We start from the raw sequence: 26997 nt of genomic DNA, 5'->3' as shown, positions 1-26997 counted from the left end.
CAGCTCTGGTAAGAGGTCTCCAAATTACTTGATTATGCTTCCAAATTAATACCCAGTTCCAAGCCTGCCATTCATGAACTGCACTTTCAACTCCTGCTTGTCTTGGGGATGGGTACATGGGGGTGGTTTTTACAGTACATCAGGCCTGAAGCTAAGAGGCTATTTTTATTTCTCCGAGTCTTGAGTACACCATTCATGTTTCACAGCTAAATTGCTACACATTTAGCAACCTCAAAAACACACAATTGCCTTCTTTTTTCACTCTGTTTTGCTATTCCCCAATACAAGTTGATTTTAAAGGTGGAGGAGAGAGCTTAAGACAAGAACCAAGGAAATAACACCAGATGACCTCTAATTTAAGTGATTATATTAAAAATAAATCACTACCAGAGTTAAGTGACACAACTGCTCTTCCATTTATTTCAAAGCAAACTGCTTGTGAACTGGATTCATTAAAGACTTCATTTTTAATACAGACAGGTTCAGTAAGGTTGATAGCCAGAGCATCATAGAGCATGTGGCACTTCAGAGGCAGCTGCATAACAAAGCAACTGGCCTACACTTAACACTTTGTACAAAATGGAGATGGACTTTTCAAACAGTACAAGAAATGTTCCATCATGAGTCATTGCTTAATGATACTAGGGAGTATTCTGTGATCAGAATTCACCTGCAGGGACAACAGACAGCTTCTCTGTACTCCCAACTAGATTATCATTCACAGGCTGAAGTGAAACATTTTAGAACCATTTAATGTTGAATGCCTGCCTCTGGCACAAAGTTTAATGAACAAACAGGGAAAAGCAGCTACAGTCCATTTTATGTTTTCATATACTGAGTCTTCTTAAGGGTTCATATACTGTCCAGCTTCTTCAGGATGAAAGGAGCTGAAAAGAGAAAGCAGCATGAACTTAACCCAGCTGAAGATAGCAAGAAGTCTGCAGTGAGTCTGTGATGAAACTGTAGCATATTTATGTAGCATCTAAAACACTCACACTCTGGGTGAGATACCACTCTCTGCCTCACATATAGTCCCTTCGCTCCCTACATGATTGCTTTAAGAGGCAAGACAGTATTATTCAAGGAGAGGAATCAGGTATGCCTGCTTGTGCTGCAGGTCAGGGCCTTCAGCTTGTTCTTGACACCACCAGGTGGGCAGCGGAGGGGCGGGATGGGGAGAACCACTCAAACCCGACTTTTTGTTTGCTAAACAGAAGAGTATCCTGAAAGGAAAACTGCAAGCCTCTGATGCAACACATTAAAGCACTGCCTACAAGATGAGAGCATGGCCCTGTTCTTTCATGCTCTAGAAAGAAGCGCCCAGAAAGCTCGCCCAAGGCCAACCCTTCAGGCGCCCCAGGCCCACGCCGGCACTCTGGAAACGCTGCTGGGATGGTGAGCCTCTCCCGCTACCCTAAGGACGTGCCCAGCCAATGGGATAGGAAGCCCCATGCCGGGCAGTGGAGGCTCTCCTCCACAGCCTCTGCGGGCACGGAGACGGCTATGAGGCTGCCAGAAACAAAGCCGCCCCCACAGGACGCGAACAGACAGCCGAGCTGGGCCGAGCCGTTCCGCTCTGCAGGCACAGGCCCAGGCCCGGCCCCGGGCGCCACCTCGGCATGCCCGGAGGCGTGCGCCGCCCCGAGCACTTACTGATCCGCAGCAGCGCAACATAGATGAGGAAATTTCGGACAGAGGTGAGGACGTCGCGGCGCATCTTCCGCTTCAGCTCCTCCGGGTCCATCTTAGGCCCCAGGCCCTCTATGCGGAACATGCTAGCGGCCCCGCGCACTCCCGCACCAGCACCACTACGGCTCGCGAGGAGGGACACGCGCGGCCTCAGGACGGGAGGCCGGCTCACGTGAGGGGGGAGGGGGCGGACTGTGGCAGCGGCGCATGCGTAAGGAGAAGCGGGCAAAGCGCGGCATTTATTAGGTGTGGGGCGGCGCGACACGAGCGGGTGCGGTGGAACGGTTTTACGCCCCGGAATCCTCGGAAGGAGAGCGCTCTGCCGCTGCTGGGGCGGGAGGCCCTGTTGATCCGCGGTCGCAGGGAGGTGTGCTGTGGACGGACCCCGTGCTGTCTTCCCGCCTCGGCTGCGGAGGGGCCTGTTCTACCGGCGGAGCGGGCTGGGCAGCCTCCCAGAAACGCGGTCTGCGGGTGGGCTGCAGCCTGGTCCGCGGCGCCTTGCTGTGTCCGGATGGGGCCCGACGGCGACCTCACCCGCCGGGGCAGGGCCAGCCTGCCCCCGGCCCGGACAGAGCTGCGGCGGGGGCCTGGGTTTCACGGCCTGCCTCTTCCGCGGGGAGCTGGCAGGAGGGCTGACTGTTGTTGCACCTGCTTGTGCCAGGCGGGAAGCACAGATCCTTATCTGTGCACCGACAGAGTTTCTCTGGTCCTGCCACCAACAGCTTGTGCCTTTTTTGATCCTGCCATGTTGCAGACAGTAATGTGCTGTTTCCATGGGCAAAGAGGGCAGAGATGGGTCTCTGATGGGGAGCTGTGCTACCTGAGTTGACGCTCCTCCAGGGCTGGAAGGCACCTCTCTCCACCCTGGGATTAAGACTACAGCAGAGCAGCCTAGAAGCTGCCTGGTCCAGTTGCTCCATAGCTGTGAACTAGGGGAGCCTTTGTGCAAGCAGCACACTAGCATGAGTGTATGGAAGAGAAGTTCGCTTGGTTAAGTGTGTCTGTCAGGGAGGGGAGTCATGCAGGCTACCAGGAACCTCTCTCCTTAGCCCAATGCCTTCCCTTAGAAGGTAGAGAGCAGGGAGCACACATAGAACAGCCCTACATAGTAAGGTACAGAGAAATTGTACAATGCCTGTCAATGCTGTTGCAAGTAATATTGCATGGAACATCTGTTACAAGGTCTGACTGGTAATAGTCCCAAGGAGGTGGAGTTATGACTGAGTAATGGTACCAGATGCTTGTCTTGGGGATAGGAACATATACAGCTCTGTCCAGGGGAGATGGACACAGATGAAGCAGAGCCTGCTTTTGCAGATTACACCTCACAACCCTTCAAAGTGTGTCACAGGACAACAGTCTCAAACTCACCGGCTCTGTGTCATCATATACCCTGCTGCAAACGCTGCTGGCTTCACAGTCTGTGTGGTACTATTGCGTGAGATGTGCACGAGAACGCAGTCCTGAAGAGCAAACTAGTCACTGGGGAGAGTGTTATACCTGCACCAGGCGGGAGCAGAGGTTGCCTTGCTGGCCCACTTCTGAACTCTTCCAAGTGACTTCATTCTAGATAAGCTGTTTACAATGGGACTTAATAGATATCTGTTTTACTCTAATTTAAATAAAAAATTCATATGACTGTGAGTCAATGTGCATCTTGCTCTGCTAGCATTCCTGAATCATGCACTGTCTCCTGAATTACGCACCATTGTCTGTCAAACCACTGCTGATCTGCGGGGTTTGTTACTGCTTCAGCTAGCAGCTAGCTTACCTGTGCTGCTTTGTTTAGTACACAGGAGCCTCCATCCCAACAAGGGCAAGGGCTTGTACAAAGGCAACCCCTGTTCCCAGACAAGTCCAGGGACATGACTGGAGGCCAGTAGTATTAAAGAGGTACAAAGAGACTGAGAGGGTCAGGGATCTTGGCTTTGGAGAGGCCTCTCCCTTGTGGGAGTTGGAGGTCGTGGGAGGCTGGGCTGTGAATTAGTTTCAGTCAGGGTAATGGATGAGCATGAATGCTGACTTGAATTGTGCACTTATTTAGGGATAGGAGCTGGGTCAGGCCTGAGAGCAGGCTCACCCAGACTACTGTGTACACAGCCCTCAGTCCTCACTTTTGAGCTCCATCTGCACCATACAGGCTTCAGCCAGCCAAGCCCTACATTTCCTGCCCATGGCAGGCAGCCGACAATGCTATCAGAAACACTCCTCCAACGAAATACTATCAGAGATGGACACAGGCACTAGTGATGCCTGGAGAGGATCAAGCAAGCAGGCAGTCTCTTGTGGCTCTCCTCACCACTCTGACAAGGCATCTGGGTTCTGCAGTCCAGCTTGCTCTGCCTGTGTTCCTTGGGATCAGGGAATGCACAGTAGGCAGATAATTAAAAAAAAAAAAAAAACAACAGATTTCTCTCGGCTAAGCTGCGCATGACCTGAGGCAAAGCCAATTACAGAGCAGCTGCTTTCATTGTGCCAGTGATTAACCCGGCTAATTGCATCTCCCACTGGCTCGGGGAGCTTTCCTGCCTTTCTGTGCTACCTCAAGGCCCCCCACTGACTTTGCAAAGGATGGTCAAGGAGGATTGTTCCCAAACTGCCCTACTCCCACCACATTTGCAGAGCATTCAATGCTAATCACCAGTGCAAATGAAGGGGCAACCTGTTCTGGTCACAGAAGTTGTAAGACTGTCCTCCTGAGAGCTTTACAGCAAGGTCCTGGAGGAAAGTACAATAGACCTGCCCAGACCTGCAGCTGACAGAAACTAGCCTTGTTCTGCTGGCTTCTGGGAAATCTTGTTTATTTACTAGATGTTTCATTCTGAATGGTGGGTTTCTCTGGTCTCTGCTAGTAGAAACAGCAGGTCCCAAGCCCATTGTTGTAGTTTAGCTCCAATCGGGACCAGACTATGCAGTCTCTCTCTCACTTCCCCCACCCTCCGAGGGAAAAGGGAAAGATAATATAAGAAAAAAAAAGGCTCAAGGTTTGAGAGAAGAACAGGGAGAGATCCTTAAAGTTACTGTTACAGGCAAAACAGACTTGACTTGGGGAAAACTATTTATTATTAAAACCAAAGTAGGATAATGACAAAGAGAACAAGATAACTTCCCCCTACCCCTCCCTCTTCCCAGGCTTAAGATTATCTCTACCACCTTCCCCCCCACCCTGAGCAGCACAGAGAGAGGAATAGGGAATCGGCGCTACGGTCAGTTCATCACATATTACTTTACGCTGCTCCTTCCTCATGGGGGAAAGAACTCCTCACAGTCCTCCCCTGCTCCATCATGGGGTCCCTCCCACAAGATACAGTCCTTCATGAACTGCTCCCGTGTGCGTCATTTTTTTTCCACGGGGTGCAGTCCCTCAGGAATGGCTGCCCCAGCACAGGCCCTTCATGGGCCACAGCCTCCTTCAGGCATCCACCTGGCTTGGTGTGGGGTCTTCCCCGGGCTGCAGGTGGATCTCTGTTCCTCCATGGGCCTCCACGGGCTGCAGGGGGATCTCTGCTCCTCCATGGGCCTCCACAGGCTGCAGGGGGACAACCTGCTCCACCATGGTCTTCACCATGGGAGCAAAATTAGTGACCTTCACTGACCTTGGTATCTGCAGCCGTTCCTCTCACAAGAAATTCTTCACAATCATCTCAGGCAGGCAGATGCCTCTCAGGATCTCTTCACATCTCATCTCTACTTCTTGCAGCTGGGCCGGGCCAAGTTGGGCCCAGTCGCCTGCCCAGTGAGAGGCCACAGGCTGAGGGGTACCAGGCCCAGAAGGCTTGCACCTCCCCCTCTCCATCACTACTCCACTTCTTCACATCTTCACTTCTTCTTTTTTTTTTTTTTATTTTATGTTTTCCCCCTTCTTAAATACATTATTGCAGAGGTGTTATCTGGGAACATTCTGCTACCAATTGGCTCGGCCCTGGCCAGCAGCGGGTCCACCGTAGGCCCAGCCAAGTCCACTGGACAGAAAGGGGAAACCTAGCAACTTCTTACAGAAGCTGCCACCGTTGCTCCCTCCCACCCCTGCCCCCAATAAAACCAGGGCACCCATCTTGGCAAAAAGCAAAGAGTGTCATCCTACATTTCAAGACTGTTGGCCCTGCCAGTCTTGGTTTGTATTTGAAAAGCAGAAGTGATGCTAATTTCCCAAGCACTGCTCTGGACAAGGAACTTGGGCAAATCTGAGCAAAGCTGACTCAAACATGACATAGTATGGAAGATAGACTGGAGTGAGGAGAAGGCAAAAAATGCTGTTAAGGAGCAATGTGAGCAAGGACTCTGCCAGGACATTGACTAGAAAGTTGTTGCCACAAGTTGTTTCACTGGAGCCACTCCATTCTCCTTGTCCTTTTGTGAGATGAGGGGATGAGAAACATTTCCTTTGGGAGACATCCACATTGGATAGGCAAGAGACTCCAGGTGTGGAGCAGCTGGCAAGGAACAGAAGGCATTGGCTTTGGTTTTTGACAGCAGCATGAACAACTTTCCTGGGCTGTCCTTGAAATGCTTGTAGCAATTTTCTAGAATTCCCTCAAACCTCCAAACTGCAAAGTTTGACAGCTCATACCACGTCCTTAGTCTTACTCAGTCCTGTAATTGCATGAGAATTTTACCTTTAGTTTCCTGAGGCTACAGGCACATTACTAGCCACTGACTGGGCACTGGCTTGAGGTTAAGGTCTCTGGACAGAACATGGACTACATGACATGGTATGTGAAATGTCTGCATATGGTAGTGTGAAAAGCTGACAAAAGTTGCAGATAATGCCACAAGGGACAGCTGGAACTCCCAAATGGTTATGGAGCAGTGATTTGAGGCAAGGCCAAATTTCACAGATAACTGCAGAAAAGTACTGGGGTCCTCCTGAGGCAAGGCCAGCAATTCCTCAGGAACTGTGTCAGTAACAGCACATAATGCCAAGATTACCTAGGTAACGGTATCAGAAACACCGAACTGGACACAGATGTTAAAAAAAAACCCACAATACCAATGAGGAAAAAAATATTAGAAGCCAGTTGTTCCTTTGGGAGGAGACCGAGACAGACAAAGGAAGTACAAGGATTCCAAAAAGGAAAGTCAAGAAACAGGAAAAGGGAGTACCAAGGTATACAAATGTTGTGACCAGTGCTGCATGGAGGAAACAGCCAAGCAGTCCTATGTGTGATCACCATTGCTTAGAGCAGAATCTTAAACCAAATCTGTTGTTTTAGCCATAGCATGCATATCAAACCTACTGTCCCGGTCAAGAGGATGAAGGGGAAGGTACATTGCTTTCCCTAAAAGATTTGAGAACACCCAGGTGAATGTATTGAACTTCGCAGTATTACCATGTAGATGCATTTTCTAGGTGCGATGGCTTTGGCAGCTACCTATCACTTCCTAACATTGTTTAAAAACAGGTTCAGCCTTTTCTAGCCTTGCTGGCAAGACTGACAAGGTGACACAAAATATGAATTTGCATTGGTTTGCATACCAGCCTAGCAAGGAAACCAGTTCACTCCACATGTCACCCAGTTAGGGTCCACATAAGCCAAGATGCATTTCATGTACCAAGGATAAGCATGGTCTGGCTGCCTTCTTATCCTAATGGCAAAATCACCAAGATGCAGGTCCAGGTGCAGGTATGCCCCCAACATTCCCTTGTGCCTGTGATTCAGATGACTTGTTTGTGCCTGAGTGAAGAGCTTTGGTTCTGGCTTCTTATCTGGAAAACTGCAGGATATATGTGCAAACGAGCACTACAGGCCAGGGAACAGAGATTCCAGGTGAAAGTGGCAGGGCTGCATGCTGGGTGGGAATGCAGAGAAGAGGAGCTGGCTGGGCAGGGCTGCCTGGGGACCTGAGCGAGGACATGCTAGTGAAAACTCAGACTTCTTTTCCCAGGTGTTCTCCCCCTGCCTTGAAGTGGTTGCATTGATGCTGGGCTAAGGCATAGCTAGTGCAGAGGGCAGGCAAGAAACAGTGCTCAGAAGTTAAATCTGCCCTGATCAGCCTTTTTGTGATCTCAGGAAGATTTGTGGAAGAAAGGAACTCACCAAGATGGTTTGATCCTCCTTGATGAAGATGTTTTGTGAGGTGGCCCTCCATACACTATTCTGGCATTTTTCTCCAGGGCTGCTCCCACATCCTGGAGATGCCTCATCAGTCAGCCAAAAGGACAGCATGCCTTTCCCTTAGCCAAAGCATCATTAGCTTGCCCTGGCCCCTTGAGCATCTACCAGTAAGATTCAGAGAAGTGCCAGAAACATCTACTTCTGGAGTTGGATCCGGACATTTATCACTGATGCATATAAAAGGCATTTTAGAGGCCCAGGGGAAGCCTTGCAGAAGCACCAGGGGGGAGGCAAAGCAGATACTGCTGGAGCTTTGTTGCGACCTCCCATGTTGATTCTTTCACCCCATCAAAAGAATCAATATTGATATACACACTAATGGCAGCATTTGCATTTGTGCAAACATGAAGAATTTCTCTTTGTCTGGCAAATAAATTTCAGCTTGCTGTTCTGCAGTCTCTCCCTACAGGCTCCACATAGTTGGTCAGACTGTGCAAAGATACATTTTCTAGGCTTTATCAAACCAGCCTGAAAAGCAAATTAATGTGACTGCCAAGTCAAGCTGAAGGGACAGTTCCTACTCACCTCACTGATGCTTCCCAGCTTCTCAAGCCTAGTGTAAAGAGCAATGCCATCTCTCCTAGTGCATGGGTGCAAAAATAGTGTGCATGGCCCTTGCTGCTGGAGTCTGATGCTCAGTGCATTGGTTCCCCAGCACCTTGCATCTGGAGCATCCATACTCACTGCTTTCAGTTCAGGTGGTCTAAAACCAGATGTGGCTAAAGACCAGATGTACATTGAGTCTAAGACTGACACAACTACTGGAGGCAGTGCTGCACAGGCACACAAGAAGATAGGGGTATCTAACTCAGGCTTAACCAGGGCAAAGAGTGTCTGAGTTAGGCTAGCTTAGGCTGGTTCATTTAATGTAAAGCAGGTCTCCCTCTTAAGGGATAATATTCTAGCAGACCCTTCCAAACAGGACTGCCTTGGTGGTATTGCCTGTGAGGCTTGGTCTGCCATTTCAGTCCACGGGCTGTTTTCTTTTGAGACAGTCACTAGTGAACAGTTTTCCTCTTTATTTCCTATGTTTTCCAGCCTGGATCTGCAGCCTGTGGTATGAAGGTCAGGAAAGAAGACAAGGGCTGTTATATAGGATTCTACAAGTTTCTGGCAAATTTGTCTACTCAGAGGGTACGCAGCTAAATGCAGCTGTTGTATATAGTGTCTGGGGCAGGTGTACAGCAATATCAGTGCCTACTGCTCACTCAGTAGTCATACTGTCCAGGGCTACAGTTAACAGCCACCCAGAGATGGCATGGTCTTCTGTCCATTCATCCTCTCTCCTCAGTTCTGAGACAGGTAATATCATCCTTATCTAACTGGAGAGAAAAAAATCTGCAAGATAGTCACTTGACTATACACAGTTAGAGCTCTGCCTCTGACTTCACCAAGTCTGAAGACTTTTCCTTTCAACTAATTCCAGCCAGAAGCTCTGGCATGGATTGCAGCTAATAGCAGCTCCTTGGGGCCAGGAAAATAAACAGTGCCAATCACACATTTCCAGCAGGACTCTTGGCAGCTATACAAGGAGGAAGACTTTCTGGCACAGGTAACTTCTTTGAATGACAGAGTCCAAAATGGAAACTGCATCTACTCATTCCAACACTGTGCTGTAGCAGAGCTGTCAACTGGATGGCTAATCCAAAGGTAGAGCAAAATGGCAAGGAGCTTAAGCAGGGGAAGATTTTTAAAACTACATTGCACTGACCTCTCCTAGGAACAAAGTAGGAGACTGTGTAGATTCTCATGCAGGGGTACATTTGGCATTATACTACTGGGGAGAGTGACATCCTTAGCTGACAATATTACTGTGAGAGAGACATTATTTTTCTGCAGAGCAAGTAACAAGAAACAAGGCAGTGTTCAGGCCCACAGGGTATCCTAGGGGTTATATAAACTGGGTGATAAAAAGAGGTAAAACCACACCAGAGCAGACATTCCAGCAATGTAAACCCACATAGTGCTGTTAAAACACAGCAGAACAACTCCAGGGCAGGAAGACTCAAGCCCTCACCTCACCTCTGCATTGCTGTGGGCACAGTGAAAAGGCACAGTGGGGCCCAGAGAGACACAGTGTGAAGAGATAGTGCTAACCACGTGAATGGCTGAGTCCTTAGGGCACTTTGGGCTGAGTGTCTCCCACTTCACAGCAATGGTATGCTTCTACCCAACTCCCTGATCCCCTTTGTTGTCGGTCATATCTCCCCAGCAGTCTCACCAGCTCCATCCTTCTTGTTGGTTACTTGGGGCAGGAGGACAATCCCAGATATGCAGCAGGAAGAGACAGAGCAGCAGGACAGTGCTCAGTCAGAGCGCTGGTCTAGCCTCTGCCCTAGGACCCTTGCATGCTCACCACGTTTGAACATCTGGGGCTCAGCACCTCAGGGGCCAGACAATGATAAAGAAAACCACAGCCTGGGTTTCTGTGATAGAATTTCCTTTACCATCAGAGGTCACCACATGGAGAAGAGAAGGGTCTGGGGAGACCTTACAGCAGCCTTCCAATACCTAGAGGGCGCCTATAGGAAAAATGGGGAAAAACTCTTCAGCCCAGCCTGTTGTGAGAGGACCAGGGGTAATGGTTTCAAAATAGAGGGAGGTAGATTTAGATTAGATATTAGGAAAAAAATTTTTACAATGAGGGTGGTGGAACACTGGAACAGGTTGCCCAGAGAGGTGGTGGATGCCCCATCCCTGTAAACATTCAAGGCCAGGCTGGATGAGGCTCTGAGAAACCTGATGTGGTTGGAGATGTCCCTGCTCCTTGCAGGAGACTAAATGTCCTTGGACTAGATGACCTTTAAAGGTCCCTTCAAAACCATTCTATGATTCTAAGGTAGTTTGGGTCACTCACATAAAACATCATCAACAACTGGGCTGGGCGGCAGCACCAGAATAGCATGGCCAATCACATCGAGAGGGCCAAAGGATAGAGGTGTGCCTTGTCTGTATCTTTATCCTGTAGAAGGGTAGGCAGAATGTCAGGGAACTTGAGCTGTTTCTGCATGGCTCACGGAACCAAAAACCTGCAGCATATAGGTGCTCAAACATGGCTGGGCAGCCCCGCCACATCCAGACTAAGGAACTCTGAGTCTCTCAGAGAGAGACTAATCCACTAAGTTCAATTTTTCAGATATGTGCAATGGGAAGATTTTTTCTCCTTCCAGAAATCTTTGTCATTCTTCTTCAGCAGATGCAGCTTTCTGGATCCTTAAAGCCCAGCAATTCCAGAGCAATTATCTGGATCACAGGTACATGGAGAGGACATGGAGATGGATTCACTGGTTCAGCTTGTGACTAGGATGAGGTCCCAGAGGTCTGATATTCTTGCATTCTTCATAGAAACAGCTTGGCAGGCAAGCAGCAACGAGTTGGAAGCTTCCAAATAGTTTTGAAAAGTTTCCCCAGACTGAAGGCTTTTGTAAGTCATCTGTGACATGATCAAGGCACAGGCACTGAAGAATGCTATTTAGAGACAAAATATCTGATAACTTTCTGGAGAGATGTTCCCCAGGCTTCTGAAACTTAGAATAATCAGAGAGAAGAAAACCACATGCTCAGTTCCACCACACACAGGTACAAATCTAATACATTTGGTAGCGTGAAGCTCTGATTTATCTTGTTAGTGGATACTGCTTTTCATCCCCAGGAAAGACAACTATGGCTTAATTTCTTTTCTAATTAAACTTCTGCTTCCTCTGTGGACTGCTTTGAAAACAGGATCCAGGGGCACTGGTAGGAAGGGAAATGTGATGCAGATTGTCCAGGAAAGCTGCATGAATCAGCAGTTGATGCAAAATCTTTTGCTGGGCACTGTTTAATGTTACATTAATTACACATGTCAGGCCCCAACCTCATTTTCTGTTAAGTTCAGTGACCACAAAGTAGAACTCATCATGAAAGGTGCTAGACAAACTCAGCTTTTACATCAGCAGAAAAGTAACCATAGTTTCTGTGGGTGAGTTGATTTGGGAGAAGAGCAGTTCCTGAAAAAGGAGCAGAAAGACCAGCAAAAGTAAAGGCTGAAGGACCCGCACTGCAGAAATACTCTAGCTAATTAGGGAGTATAAATGAGGAAAACCAGAAAGGCACAAAACAGAAAAAAATCAATACCTTTCAGTAGGTGAGTCTTCGTTTCCTGAGCAGCCCTGTGCTAAATAAAGACTTGCAGACAGTCACAGAGGATTTTAAACACAGAGCAGGGCATTTTTATAGCAAAGGCTGGTGTCAGAGAAGGAAAGGAAGAGCTGACACAGTGAATGTGGGTTCCTATGTCCCCATTTGTGCACTACCTAATGAAAGATACACAGTGCCAGGCAATCTGCAAGTAGCCTTGCACTTACTTTCTTTGTCCTTAGCACCACCAACACTTTACACCCAGAGTACGAGGAGCAAGAGCACTGCAAACTGTGTTATGTGATAAAAGCAGCTCTGCACACCCACAGAGGAGCACAGAGAGGCAATGCCAGAGTGGGAAACTCAAATAATACCTTGCCTTGTCTACTCCCAGGCCCGTACAGGAATTATCAGCCCACCAGAGGCCCACCTCCATAAGCCCAGAGGAGTGCAGGGGCACAAATGTAGTTGAGAACACAAATTAGGGACTCAGAGGAAGGGAAATCCTGACCTGGGGAGGGCTAAGCCCCACAGTCCAGGCATGAAACCTATCAAAAGGAGTCAATGTCTCAGCACCCTTGGGACCAAGGGAGGTCCCTGCCATCAACATGGGACATGCTACAGGGTGAAGGGGAAGAGCATTCTGGGATTACACAAAGCTTGTTACAGGATGCTCAGGAGAGGAACCAAAATTGAGGAAACACAGGCATCGACATGGTTTGGGGATAAGGAGATAAAAAGGGCTGGCAGCATATAAACATTTTTCTGGTCAGGATCCTTGTCTGGCCATGCCTTGCGCTGGGTCAGCGCAGTCTGTCCTGTCGCCTTACTCAACTCCACTTCTAGCAGTTTTTCTGAGTGAGGGACTTCCTATCTGGCATGTGTGTGTGTGTCAGAGCGGCCCATGTGTCAGTGGTGCAGCATCTGGAGCAGTCTGGGTGTGTAAACAATGGTGTGAGTTCTGGTGATGATCCAGACAGACGAGCAGCAAGAAGGTGATATGGCTAGAGAGTCAGGGGGTCTGGGTCCCTAGGGGCAAGACCACTGGATGAGCTGGAGGGACCAGGGCAGTCCTGGGCAGCTCTGTATGTGCATGTGCGTGTGCTGGTGTGTGCAAGAGGGTCTGAACCAGCAGCTGGAGTGGGGCCAAGGCCTCAGAGACTTGTGTGTGCTTGTAGGTGCTAGCAACCGGGGAGACAGGGACCCAGAGCAGCTGCCAGGCTGACTGTATCTGTGCCTGGCTGCTGGAGGGGCCTGTGTTGTACACATGCATACACATATGTGTGTATATATATGTATGTATTTCCCACTAAGAGACCTTTATGCTAATCAACCAGAGAGGAGAACAAGTTGAGGCTGCTGGTGCTCTTTGTATTTGTGTGATCACTGAGTACATGTCAATGTTGCTCTGTGCCATCTAGCTACATGCTGGAGGTGTGCATTTTTATATGTGCCTTAGGGGAATACATTCTCAGTCTTGATGCTGGTTGGACCTGGGGGAAGCGAGGTGGACCAGCTTCACCTCTATCTCGGTGGTGGATTTGGCCTCTCCAAAACATTGCAGTGGCTGGGAAAACCTGGAACTTCCTTGGAAATGTGATGTAGAGTCTGAATGAACCACTCAAAGCTAGTGTGGAAGGTGGTGTAACTTTGCCTGCGGGAGACTTGTGGGGCAAGAGGGGCCAGGCCGGCTGCAGCTGTAGGGACGGGCTGAACCGTCCAGTTTTCTGTGCAAACCGGACCACCTTTATTGTCCTTATCGGCAGGGTGGTGGTGAGTTCAAACGCATGTTCTCTTTGGGAACATGCCTACCAGGGCAACGGGACCTCCAAAAAGGCGTGAGGAAGGAGGCGAAGGGGACAGCAGAAAGCTGGTCGGAGGGGGCCTCCCCCGCGGGTGGGGCGGGGGGGCGGCCCCGCGGAGGCGGTGCGCTGCGGCCCGCTGCCCCGGCCCCGCCTTCCCGGGCACAGGCTGCACCTGCTCCGGCGTTGCCTCCGGCTACGTGCGCCGTTCCCGGCAGCAGGTGACTGGGGGTCCTTTCTCCGCAGCGGTAGCGGGTTGGGCGCGGGTCCCCTCCTGTCCCAGGAGCATCGGAGCTGCGGGGCCGCTGGCCCCTGGTGGAGGAGGCCTAGGGGAGCCCCCGACGGCGCGGCGGATTCGGGCCCTGGCGTCCTCGGCCGGGCGGGCAGCCCCCGCGCCGGCCCGCTCCTGGCGGCAACGCGGGCGGCGCCGGGCTCGGCCCCTGGCCGGGCTCTCCTTGCAGGGGCCGCGCCCCGCGGCTGGCCCTCGAGCCTCCCCAGGGGGGTTTCCCGCCCCCGCCGGGCAGGGCCGCCCGCTGGAGCCCTCGCCTGGGAGCGGGCTGGGAGGTGCGGGGGCCGCGGGCCACGGGAGGGCTCGAGGCGGCCGTGGAGCTTTTCCCGCTGCGGGAGCGGGCGAGCTGGGGCCAGCCCTCGGGCCACGCTCCCTGCGCCTTGTCTGGCGCTGCCGCCGCTCTCCCCGCGGGCGGGGCGGGCTGGGTCCCGCTGCCGGCGGTGCCAGCGGGGGTGCGGAGCGGCTCATGTCGGCCGAGACGGTCAAAACTGGCGATTTCGGATGAAAGGTGTTGCAGTAAGTAGTGCTGCTGTTTTCTTTGCGCATCGACTGTTTCCCAAAAGCCACGTGGAAAATTGCTTTGCTGCTGAAGTTTATAGCCAGTTCCAGGGATGTCTGCCCCCAAACTGTCATCAAAGAAATTAGTGTTGCCGCACTGGCTTAGCTGGTGCTCGCCAGGCTGGGAGAGACTGTGCCCTACTAACCCAGGGGTCTAGCAGAAAGCTGGCAGCTCTGGGGTTTGGTCTAGTGTTCTGCTGTTGTCTTTTATCCAGAAATACCTGCCTTGCCAGGTGGCAGCTACTTCTGCTGTGTCTGTTTGAATGACTTTGACTTTTGTGTGCCCCTCTTCATTTAAGAGACTTGTTTAGTCTTTTTTTTTTTTTTTTTGCCTGATCTTGCACCAAATGCTGTGAACTAATTTTCATGGGAGGAGGCTGTACGTGCCTCCCTCAAACAACAAAACAGGCAAACCAAAAACCCTCCAATGCCTATCTGTTGTAGAATTGACAGTCAATGATTTTGGTTTTTTAACCACAATAGGAAAATATTGTGAGAGAAATTTCACCTGAGGTTGAGGGAGCAGAGAGTGGCTTTAACATGCAAGCATCAGGTGCAGCACTCTGTGAAGAGCTGCTTCATCAGCAAGGTGGTGGTGTTGCTGGGCAAAGGCAGGATCTCTACTGGGCAGCTGGAGCACAGAGATCAGAACTCTGTGAAGGACAGCTGATAAAGTCAGGGCAGCAGTGCCTGTTTGTCTGCTGGTTGTTACAGATGGTGTTGCTGGCCAAGGTGATTGAATTTGCTCCATTTGTATGTGCTCATGATGGCTATCTAACCACTGAAAATGCACCTGCCAGCTTCTGTCTGGGTAGCCTGTTCTGCATGTGCATGCTGATCCCCACCTCTTGAGCGTCATGTGTTTTTGATAAGTCTCTGCAACAGCTTGCCTGTGGCTCCCTTGGGTTTACTACAGTTGTAGGATGCTCTCTTAAGTTCCTGGAAGATTTGGTTGAGAATTAACCCACCAGTGAGATGTGGAAGATAAGACTGAACGGTCTAAAGGGGCTATAAGACAAGAAATATTAGGAAGCCCGTGGGAAGTCGTGGGAGTATTGTACTGGAGGAGCAGTCCTGCTGGCCCAGAAGAATCTGCAGAATTGGTGATGGAAATGATAGTCATGTTAGACAGGAAGCCCTCAGTGAACCATTTTATCCACTCTGTCTCTTTCTTGGTGCTGTTCCCACTTCCATAACATGTTCTCTGTAACAAAGCAGAGAGATATATTCAGAGGGCTATCATACAACCTGATGAAAATCCAAGCTGGAAAAGAAAAAAAAAATCTGAAAGTCTACAAGGCAGCGCTTCATTCTCCCTGTATAAATTCCAGCTGACATCAGCTAGAGAGGCACCTAACCCTTGCTTCATCCTTCCATATGTGAATCAGCCTGTGCAGCTCTGGTGTGACTGAAGAGTAAGCTCTGGGGCCACACTGGGTGGGAAGGCCAAAAGCAAGGATGCACTGGAATGATTGCAAGAATGCAGCACAACTCGAAGGAAGAGGCTGGCCCTCTGTCCAGCCCTATGATACAAAAGAGCTAATAGTGATGGTGATGTGGAGGTAGGTCTTTCTCAGACAAGAGTAGAGGGGTCAGAGGGCTCTGGATGAACATGGGGCTTGAAAGAAACCAGTGAAGCTTTCCAGGAAATGGCAGGTGAAGTTCTTTTCCACCAAAGCTTCTCAGTCATGTCCTGTACCAAGTGCAGCTGCTATGGGAAAGAGTGGCTCGTCAGCAGAAATGGCAGCATTTGGTGCAGCTGGGCTTGCAGTCAAGTGTGGGTCTTGCTGTGGTGGAGACTCCTTTGCTTCTCTAATTGAGCCATTGGTAGCAGGCATATGGCACACATTTCCATGTGTAGTGCTGTCTAATTTATCCTGAGTTTTACTCCTCTAAATTCTCGCTAAGCAAGCTAGTAGCAAATAGAGCAGTGTGTTTAGTGCTGTTTAGTTAACTCGGCTCTAATGCTTGCAAAGAACTTGACATTTTTAAAGCTGAAGAGAAGCTTTTATGAAATGGTTCTGTATATAGCATGAAATTCTCAGTCAATGTTTTTCAAGTGCATGTATTTCCCTTTCTTTATTCTTCCTCTATTGGTATTTGCCAAAAGGCTACGCAGAAGTTGTTTCCTAGCATATAGTCTTAATGCTTGGTGAAATCTGAGGCACAAGTAATGATCATCTTTACCAACAGGTATGGGAACCTGTTGCTTTGCCCACCCTGAGTATGTGTATGCTGAGGTGAGTTTTCTCTGCAGACAATCCCGGGAAGACATTGGAAATACTCCAGAGTGCTGAACTTTACACGCATGTTTGTTGGTTCAAGGTCTGTTCCAAGGACATGGAGATGAGTGCAAATATGTGCAATTCTGAACAGAGTATTTTTTTTTTCCCTCTTGTGCCAATTGCAAGTGGCATGAAAGCGTTGCTAGCGGTGTGAGCTGCTTGATTTCATGGTATTGTGCGAACAGTGGTTGAGAAGAGGATCCAACTGTACACTCAGAGGCAGTTCTTTCCATCATCATTAAAGGAAGTTACTTTTGGAAAGCTAAGTCAAGAAATTAGAGGGGAACATTCCTTCTCTGGTGGCAGTTCTTGTACAGAGAGATACAGCTGAAGGGATGAAAGTCACACAGATCTAATTTTAGAAAGGAGAGCTATTCAGGATGGCAAGTATTGATTTTTCTTCTTTCCACCTTGAACATTCTGTTTATTGTTTTCTTCAGCTTGTGTGTAATGGACCATACACAAAGCTATTCTTACTTCTCCCCTTCTGCACTAAATATATGAACCAGGCAAGGGTGTAGGGCCTTTGTTAAAATGATATTTATTTGGTGCCTGAAGTATTTGCATGTTACGTCCAGAACCTCCTGTTTTAAAAGTAATTCAGATATGAAACCTCTTGTTGTGCTCTGGCTTCCTGCAGACTAAGGGTGTAATGGTACGGGCCAGACTTGCAAATGATTTCAGAAAGAAAGCTAACAGCCGGCACTGCCCTGCAGATTGGCTGGGGAGAGTAGCAGCAAATGGTTTACTTGTGCTCATCTTCACTAATGACTTCTGTCGACCAGTAGTATGTCTGGTCAAACTAAGAGACAAAGGGACCATCTTCACGGTATCTGGCAGCAATAGGCTTGATCTGGCAGTGCTAGTGACCCTGCTCCTCTGATGTCTGTTCTCAGGCAAGCTACAGGGTGTGCGCTTGGCTCCCTCGATCCGGCCAGGTGCTACTTGGCTTTTGGTTAAAGATGCCACATAACAGATTCCTCTGGGCCTCTAGGAAGATGACTGTGCTAGGTGATTGCTGTGAAGGGTGTACCTCATTTGGAGCTTCAGGTTCATCCTTCAGCTGGTCAGCAGCCACTGGTCTTTCTCTGTTGTTCTACTGCAACAAGGCCCTGATCCAGGGCTGGGCATAGAGCCACTTTGCCAGCAGTGCTGGCACCAGTTCGAGCAGTGCTGAATCTGTGCCCTTGCCAGTAAACTGTAGGTCCGCAGGTTGCGTGGGGTCCCATGCCATTCCCCTCTTGCATGGGCATCTCGACATCAGGCCATGCTGGTCCAGGGGCACATCTGCTGCACATCAGGTTCCCCTGTGAAGAGCACTTGAAGGGTGTGGCTGGGGCTCTGGGAAGCTTCATCCCAAGTGACCTGTACTTGTGAAGATACTGCAGTCTTTCAGAGCCTAAGTATGACCATGTAAAACCTGACCAGTGCTATGAGGAAGAAGAAGGTTGGAGGACTCTGGTAGTTATGAATGCGTAAGTACAGGCAGCACAGGCAATGTCTCTGGAGATGTCCCTGCTGTTCTTGGTGAACCTCATCAGTGTGCAGCAGTTGCATCAGGCAGGATTCAGCAGGACCATGACCTGAAGCAGAATCTCTCCTGTCTTCCCTGGATTGGCAAGTGCTCAGAATTCTCCTACTGACTGTTTTTGATTTGTGGCAGGTGGAAAGTTTATTTTTCTTTTCACTTTTTTTCTTTTTCAGTTCTTGACAACAACTGTTTGTAGGTGAAAACCTGGGTTTCCAATAATGTTAAAAAGCAACAGTTTGGGTTTTTTTTTTTCCTAGGAAGTTGGTGGTGGTGGTAATTCTTTTCTTGCTGGTACAAAGAAGTGCTGAACATGAAAGGTTTTTCCATTTTGGATGAGAAGGAAATAATGCTATGACTTGGCAGCCCTTTGTGGGAATTGCAGCATGATATTTTGAATGGATTGTGCCTCCTGAACACTTAATGGCTTTCTTACCATGTGATGTGCTACTTTCCTCCTTTATGACTGGAGGTGATATGCATTGTGGGAGGAGTCCAGTCAAGGACTGTGACTTTGTAAGGAGCTGCAGGAGGCATCAGAAATGACACTCCCTCAGGCTGCTGCAGTCTGGTTCATACAGCGTGGGCCCATTTTCCCTGGGGCCACAAGCTGCCCTAGCGCTGAGGATGGGCTGATGAATGGGCATGGTGGAAGCTGTCATCTTGTTGCTTGAACTGTGATGAGCCACTGAAGTACAGAATACTTTCATTCTTTAAAAATAACAAAAACAAACAAAAAAAACCAAAATAAAAACAAAACAAAAAAAACCCCCACAACAACAAAAAACCCTAATACCCAAGATGCATTGATGGCTTGATGCAAAACTAATTAAGTCAGACTGGTGCTTTTGCCTAAGGTGGTTGGTGACAGCAGCTGACAAGCCAGAACTTACTTACCTGCTCATTGAAAGCATGGCATTCTGAAGTGGTGGCTGCTTGCTTGAACAGCTGGAGAAGCCTGTGCACACAGGTGATATAAGTGGATGGTGCTGGACTTGCCTGGTCTTGCATGACAGACAAGGTCATGTGTTTGTGGCATAGCACAGGTTCTCTTTCTGACTGCCAATGGCAGTAGATGAACCAGAGAATGTACAGAAGACTGTGTAGGATGTGCTCAGGTCCTGTCTCCTGACCAGCCTGGAGGGACTTGGCCCATACTTCTGCACAGCGCTAGGTCACAGGCATGCTAACCCACTGGCTGGGTCAAGTCAAAGCTGCTCATTTTCTGGGTCCCAACTTGGAGAGGCTGGGCTGAAGAGCTCAGGACTGTCACATAGGCAGAGGGACATCAGCTCAGTTATGAAGTCCTTGTTAAGAGAGCAGACCATCCTGCAATACCAAAGCAATTATAACTAGGGCCCCAGAGGTGATCAGACATGCAGCTGACATAAGAGCGTGGAGGATAAATTCTGCTGAAGAGTGAAATCTGTTAGTGACATCTGGCAATATTGAGTGGTATCATGGGAGTGTTTTCCTTGTGAGGAGAAGCAGTGCTCTTCTCCTCACCCCATGGGTGAAGGGACTGACATCACAACCCACAAGGGTGTTTGTGGCCATGGGGAGGATCCTGCTGTGGACCCTCCTCCTGGGGTGGCAGGATGAGTCCCAGATGGGCCTATGACTGTCCTATGGTGGAAACTCGTTCATGGACAACTTGGACTGGCCTTTGCTCTGGGCAAGCCTTGTGTGAATGCAACTTGTCTCTGCAAAAGTCGAGGAAACATCACAGATTTGCTCAGGGAAAATTTCTCTTGCTTATATGGTGTTGACTTAGGAGACAGGATGACCATAGTGATTTTCTTTTTCTATTTTCCTTTTTTTTTTTAATTTTTTTTTTTAATTTTTGCATTGTTCTTTTTCAATTGTGTGATTGTGGAAACTGTAACAGCAGCAGCTCAATCACAGCCAAATAATGACAGTCCATGTGCTCGTGTTCCTTTTTCCTTAGCTGTTCACCTGTCTCACTGCAGGTGAGATGGGAGCCATGACAGGGGTCTGTAACAATGCTTGATTTCTATAAAAAAACAAACAAACCCTTGGTCTTTGGAAGAGAAGGCCTGCAGTGTCAGTGTCTGCTGTGTTTGGGTGGAGATGAGCCTGGGGAGAGTCTCAGGGGATGTGGAAGCTGGGAGGTAATGGGTTAGTGCTGGCTGCTGGGTTGTGCTTGTGGATGTGTGCTCTGTCTCCATGGCCACGTGCCATCCAGCTGCTCCTGCTTCTGGGCAGAATTCAAATAATGAGTTTGGCCATGTCAGTACGATTTCAGGGTTCATGTCTTGGGTAAAATGTCTCCAAAAAAGAGGAAAGCCCTTGTGGGCCAGGTGCTGTATAGGCAGAAACATTCTTGGAGGGGTTTCTAGTATCATCTTCCCAGCTGGGGTTTGCTCGCATTCTGGTGGGAGTGCAGGTTGCCATGGAAGCTTTAATCCTGGTCCTCTGGCCCAGCTATTTCCTCTGACCGAATCTCAGAGAACAACTTCAGAAGCTACTGTGTAGAAAATCTGTAAATTACTGTTCTGTCACAGTGTCTTGTCAGGGCTGTCTGACCTTCAAAAGCTTTGCTGCAGACATGCCCATTCCTGACAAAAGTGTCTTCTGATGCAGGCCTGGCTCACAATGAACTATGTTTGTCAAAAATTAGCTTTGTTTGCTGCTGCCTGCCTAGGAAGCAAGCTAAGAATGTGCTTATGCTTTAGTGGTGCCTGAACAAGAACAGCAGCTAAAGGAGTAGACATCACCAGTTGTATCAATACCTCCCTATCCTGTAGATAACCCATTACATGAACCAAATCCCTTGACTGGTCAGTGAAGATGTGCATTTGGCTGTGTGAGATCCTGCCTGTTCTCCTGAACCTGCATCTGCCTGACCCAAGCAGCTCCACACACAATTCTGCTGTTGAGGATGGAGACTCCTTCCTTGGCTGAGGGACCACAGACTGGATCTCTCATCCCACAGGAGCCCAGGCTTTCTCCAGAGTCAAGGGTGTTCATTGGCTGGGAAGGGCTTGTCCTGGTTTTGGCAGGGATGGAGTTAATTCTTCTCTCAGTAGCTGGTATGTTTTGGATTTTGTATGTGAAGACTGTTGATAAAAATAATCTGATAATACCAATTGTCGTTAATGAGACCAAGGACACTGTCTGGCTTTCCAAGTCTCATTAACATGCAGATGCAGGAAGCTGGGAGAAAGACAGACAGAATAACTGACCCAAACTGGCCAAAGAGAATATTCCATGCCATAAACATCATGCTTAGTATGTAAGTGGGGGTTGCCCATGGGAGGGGGCATCCATTTGGGCATCCTTGGCATCCATATTCCACCTTCTTGTCTCGCTTGCTTGCTGGCATCGTTCCCTCTACCTTGCTGGCTCACTCTCCCCTCCTTTGCTTGCTGCTCGGTGTCGTTTCTGTGATGGCTACTCGGGACGAGCTGTGTTGGTCATTCGGGCATTGGGTGGTGAGAAATCGTACAGTGTTCATTTCATGTATTTTGTATACATTAATATCCTTATATTCTGTTATTTTTGTAGTTTTCCTTTGGTATTTTAGTAAACTGTTTTTATCTCAACCCACGAGTTTTCCTTTCTTGTCAATTCTCTCCCCCATTCCACTGGGTAGGGGGAGGGTGAGTGAGAAACTGTGTGGTGACTCAGGCTAAACCGCCACAGGACTTCAACAGGAACCTGGGCTGAACCCTTCTTTTGCTATTGCTGTGATGCCTGGAAGCAAGTGGAAAAAATGTGGCTTTTCAACAGCAGAGAGGCTGAGCATGAGCTGAAGGGCTTTTCTTTGCTTTTCTGCAAACCAAGGAGATCAGCTGTGTGGTGAAAGAGATCACCTTACTTTTGCAGTTTCTGCCTTTCAGAGCTTGTGAGGGCAGATAACTGGTCTTCAGGGAAGACCATGCCTGACAAGTTGGGGTAGCCTGGACAGGGACCAGCCCTGCTTTGTCCCTGAACTGCACAGTGTGAGGATGTGTCACTAGCTACACAGAGGTAAAATCATAGAATTATCGAATCATTTGAGTTCGAAGGGATATTTAAAGGTCATTGAGCTCAACCCTTCTGCAAGGAGCAGGGACATCTTCAACTAGATCACATTGCTCAGAGCCCTGTCTGACCTGACCTTCAATGTTCCCAGGGATGGGGCATCCACAACCTCTGTGGGCAAACTGTTCTAGTGTTTCACTATCCTTATTGTGAAAAATTTATTCCTTATATCAGGTCTAAATCTACTCTCTTTTAGGTTAAAACTGTTATCCCTTGTCCTACCTGTTGAGGTAAGCCCAGAGGAGGGCCATGAAGATGATCAGAGGGCTGGAGCACCTCTCCTATCGTGAGAGGCTGAGAGAGTTGGGGCTGTTCAGCCTGGAGAAGAAAAGGCTCCAAGGAGACCTTATAGTGGCCTTTCAGTACCTAAAGGGGGCTGAATAAGAAAGACGAGGACAAACATTTCAGCAGGGCCTGTTGCAGTAGGACAAGGAGTAATGGTTTTAAAATAGAAGGGGGCAAACTTAGATTAGACATAGGGAAGAAATTTTTTTTTATGCTGAGAGTGATGAAACTCTGGAACAGGTTTCCTGGAGAGGTGGTAGATGATCTTTCCCTGAAAACATTTAAGGCCAGGTTGGATGAGGCTCTGAGCAACTTTATCTAGTTGAAGATGTCCCTGCTTCTTGCAGGGGGGTTGGACTAGATGACTTTTAAAGGTGCCTCCCAACTCAAACCAATCTATGATTCTCCTACAGTGCTTCCCCAGTCACTGTTTTGAGGTCCATCCATTTGAGAGGTGTGAGAAGAGAGGTTGCCAGTGGAGACAGCAAAAAAGTTGTTGAGTACCTCAGCCTCCTCATCCTATGTTGTTACCAGTTCACCAGTCTTGCTTGTCATGGAGAGTATCCTTTCTTTGATGTTCCTTTACTGGCTGACATACCTGTAGAAGCCCTTCTTAGTACTCTTTGCATCCCTTGCAAATTTCAGCTCCAGCTGTGCCTTGGCCTTTCTGATGCCATCCCTACACAACTGGGCAACATCACTATGCTCTTTGCAGGATACCTGTCCCTGCTTCTACTGCCTATGCATTCCCTTCTTGCCCTTTAGTTTGACTAGCAGGTGTAGATTTACCATCATCCACATTATCAATTGACTTCAAAATCTAGAGCCTCGTACTTGTTTTATGGAGGCAGTTGGGAAAGCGAGGTAGGCAAGGAGGGCGTTCACCTGCTGCCCTGAGCGTAGACTTGTCTTCATTCACTCCTTTCCTTTGAGTTACTGCCTTCTGCCTAGTGGTGGGAGGATACAGGATTACTTTGATCTTATGTTTTTTCTGGTGAATGTTTCTGTTGCTGTCTCTGGGAGGGCAGAGCGCGGTTCCGCCAGCACCCTCAGCCTTTTTGGCAAGAACAGCTACAGTTCAGATACTGACAGGACTGTGGACTTACTTATATTCCTCTGCTCTGCCATGAAAATGGAAAGAGGAAGGAAGACATGATGAAAAGCCCAATTCTGTTGTGTATTTTATGCAGCTTGTTCTGGAAGGTGGCTTTCACGGCTTTCTGTAGTGCACAGAATCCTCATAGCACCGCATGCATGACACAGACACCTCTGCTTTTTCTCCAGGGAGGCTGCTGAAGTTCAACATCACTGTGATTGCTTTGAAACCCAAAGACCTCTGGTCTGGAACTAGCCATCTGCCAAATGGTAAGAGGAAAGATAAGACACTGAGGCTGCATTAGCAGCAGTGAATGGTGTTAGTACTAGCAGTCTTGCTGCTTTTGGGAAACTCATCACCCTTATGAATAAGAATCTGGAAGAGGACAAGAGGCCAGTTTTGAAGCTGGGACTCCTCCTGAGGAACAGCAGACTGCTTTTAAAATATCTAACCTAGTGCACGAGTTTTGGCCGTGCGTCATAAGATATATTTGGTTTTGGTTGAGAAGCAGAGGGGACTAGAAAAAAGCACTATATTTACACTTCGGGCCATGGCACTCACTGCCATTGAATCATACTGCCTGTATTTTCAACACCACAACTTTTCCAGCTAAGGGAAACAAATGTTTAGAAATTGCAGACATCTGCAAAAGGAATGGTCTCCCCCACAGCTGCTGTGGAGGTTGCTGCTAGTGTTGGGGTCCCTGGCATGGTATGGTGGTCAGAGGCAGGGCTTATGTCTTCCATGATCAGACAACCTTGTTGCCTCTGGCAAGGCTTCCTGTGAGGAAGCTTAGGATTATCTGGAGCTTAGAGGCCAGAGCTGGCTGCTCTCTTGAGTATCTCTGCTGTAAGCATTACTGCAGAGTGACTTGGCAGCTGGCTTGAAGATGGGAGGTGGAAGAAGCCTTAAAGGCCCTTTACTCCCGTAGTGAATTCACATGTGAGGTAGGAGTACTGCATTAATCTTTGCATAGCTGCTCAGGCTCCTGGTTATGTGCTCCTTACACCTGACAGAGAGCAAGAAAATGTAGTTGTTCTGCAGCTGCTATAAATACACATATTCTCACAGTAATATTTGTGTCATAGCTGCTGATTCACAGTATTTAGAACAAATTGGGCCCCAAACTTCAGGAAATATAGAACAAAAAACTTGAATTCCTCTCCATTTGCCTCCTGAGGATGCACCTGGGATCATGTTTTGAGTGTAAATCAAGAGTGTTTTTGTTGCCACTGTAAAGGTCAGATACTTTACTCTCATGGTAAAAATCAAACCGAATCTGAAACTTCCAGCCATCAGTATAACTCTAGGGCAGGGGCTCTGGGCACACCAATATGAGGGTGGCTGGGCTGTAGTGAGTTGTTAGTGTTGAAGTGTTCTGAAGATGGAGTGTTGCAGAAAGATCTGTGTTGCCCACAATTGGGTGTCCTCCTGAGTCCAGTGAGTCGCTGATTTCTACATGAGGTTTTGGAGCTTTTCAGGGAGGTGCAGTTGCAAGTGCAAGGGAGCACTTAAAAGCAGAAGAAAAGAATTTTTCTCAGCTAGCTTGACCACCTCTGACAATGTCTTTGGGAGAAGGGAGAAGATGGGTCATCTTTCTCGCTGTGTCCCAGCTCTCAGAGCTCAGCACAGACAGCTGGAATCAGACCTGCCCATGATCTCCTTCTGTCTGCTTCTCCGCAGGCTGCCTGTTCTTCTGGTTGCTCTCAGATGGCCTGCCTGATGTCTCTGTCAGAATAAAAAAAAAGCTATATAAGAAAAGGCACCATGCCTGAAGAGAGCCAGAGGTCATTTAACCTAAGTTATCCTGTACCCATTATTTTACTGTGATTTGGAGCCTAGGGGAGGACAGGGCACATTCTATACTACTTGAATTTTATTGTTGCCTTGTTTGAGGTTGCACGCTGGCACCTATTACATGAAGTACTTAAAAGAGTGCTTAGAAAAAAATGAGTGAAGATGTAGGTGAACCTCATCCAGAGCTGTTTCATGACAGCTTATTGTGACTATTTATGTTCATGCAGTTCTCTGCTATCAGTGAGTGGAAGAGACCTGCTGATTCTGACTACTGCTCCTGCTGCTACTTTTTGATGGTAGTGAACACTTTAGAACAAAGATGTTGTTTCAAAAATGACAGTAAAACTTTCATCCAAGTGAAAATTTCAGTTTGAGGGATTAATACTTTCTGTGTAATGTCATGAGAAAAACTGAAGTACTCTCCTTGAAATTTGTTTGTTTGTTTGTTTGTTTCCTGGCAGTCAAATCTGGGATAGCAGGCTGAATACTAATTCATTCAGTGCCTTCTGCCTCATTGTGCAGTCAGCACATGTTTCTTCACAGTTTCCTCTCCTCATACGGTGGGCTGCCACCAACTTTCCACTCCCCTTTGGAGCGGACAAGAACCAAGTGGTGTGAGATCGGATCTGTTGTCCTTGTTTGCAGCAGGGGTGTAATAGATGAACCTGCTGTGCCACTGCAGTGGCTGAAAGAGAGGCTGTGGAAAAGAAGGCTGGTGGGGAAGCAGTATTGTCACTGCTGAGGCAGGGCTGCATGATATACAGACTAGTAAAGGCTGTCAGTTCTCCTTGGGTCCTCTGTTCCTCCATGCAGGAGACAATGCGCTTCCTGACAGTGCTGCCTGTTGTACTGCCCTGCGGCTGCATGCTCTGAAGTTTGCCAAGGCCGTGATCTTCCTGTTGGTGGTGTTCCTGAAGGGTCAGAATCACCCACACAGGTTTCCTCTGAGACACCAAGCAGTGGCTGGCTGCGTGGGTCAGGTAGCCATGCAAATACCTGGCAAGTCTTAGTTTCCTCTGACAGAGTTTAAGGATCTTTGGGTATTAGGATTCTAGCCCGCTCAAGCTGCTTAGTGACGTGCTCAAGGGCTTGGCTCAAAAATAGTTGCAAAAGGGCAAGTGGGAGAAGGACTCAGGTCAGAGCTTTTGTAGGACATCTTTGAAGCAAGGAGGAGGTGCCAGCTGCCCATGCATGATGCATCTGTGCAAAAGGCTGGATAATCCTGTCTCACTCAGCACACATGCAGGTGCCTGTGTGCCCTGGGGACACCACGAGAAAGAAGGCTGCTACCTTGTGTTTTGCACTGTTATAGAGAAATATCTACCAAAATTGCCTCCTCTTAAGATGCGTGTTGTTTGTCACAAAGATTCTGGTTTAATGAAATGA

The 26997-nt window shown here is 48.5% G+C and overlaps 2 protein-coding genes across 2 annotated transcripts in view; one reads left to right on the top strand and one right to left on the bottom strand.

Annotated features, from left to right (window-relative positions):
• Positions 1 to 392: 392 nt before the first annotated feature.
• Positions 393 to 1857, bottom strand: TOMM5 (translocase of outer mitochondrial membrane 5). Its single transcript, XM_086770452.1, has 2 exons — positions 1654 to 1857; positions 393 to 887 (listed from the first exon to the last, which is right to left on the bottom strand). Exons 1-2 carry the CDS (start codon positions 1772 to 1774, stop codon positions 853 to 855), a joined length of 156 nt encoding a protein of 51 aa, XP_086626578.1. The 5' UTR covers positions 1775 to 1857; the 3' UTR covers positions 393 to 852.
• Positions 1779 to 26997, top strand: part of FRMPD1 (FERM and PDZ domain containing 1) — a 52797-nt gene continuing 27578 nt past the window's right edge. The window contains exons 1-2 of the mRNA XM_086770453.1: positions 1779 to 1861; positions 24003 to 24083. The gene's annotated coding sequence lies outside the window, so the exon portion shown is untranslated. The remainder of the gene's footprint in view (positions 1862 to 24002; positions 24084 to 26997) is intronic.

Source organism: Chlamydotis macqueenii, chromosome Z (genome assembly GCF_036417535.1).
Source record: "Chlamydotis macqueenii isolate bChlMac1 chromosome Z, bChlMac1.mat, whole genome shotgun sequence".
Lineage (NCBI taxonomy): Eukaryota > Metazoa > Chordata > Aves > Otidiformes > Otididae > Chlamydotis > Chlamydotis macqueenii.
The sequence above is the reverse complement of the archived record's forward strand: the minus strand, read 5'-3'. Positions and strand labels throughout refer to the sequence as shown.

Coding starts and splice junctions, on each gene's coding strand:
- TOMM5 (XM_086770452.1), bottom strand. CDS start 1,774: ATGTTCCGCATAGAGGGCCTGGGGCCTAAGATGGACCCGGAGGAGCTG. Junction 888..1,653: donor TGTTGCGCTGCTGCGGATCA/GTAAGTGCTCGG, acceptor TTCTCTTTTCAG/CTCCTTTCATCCTGAAGAAG.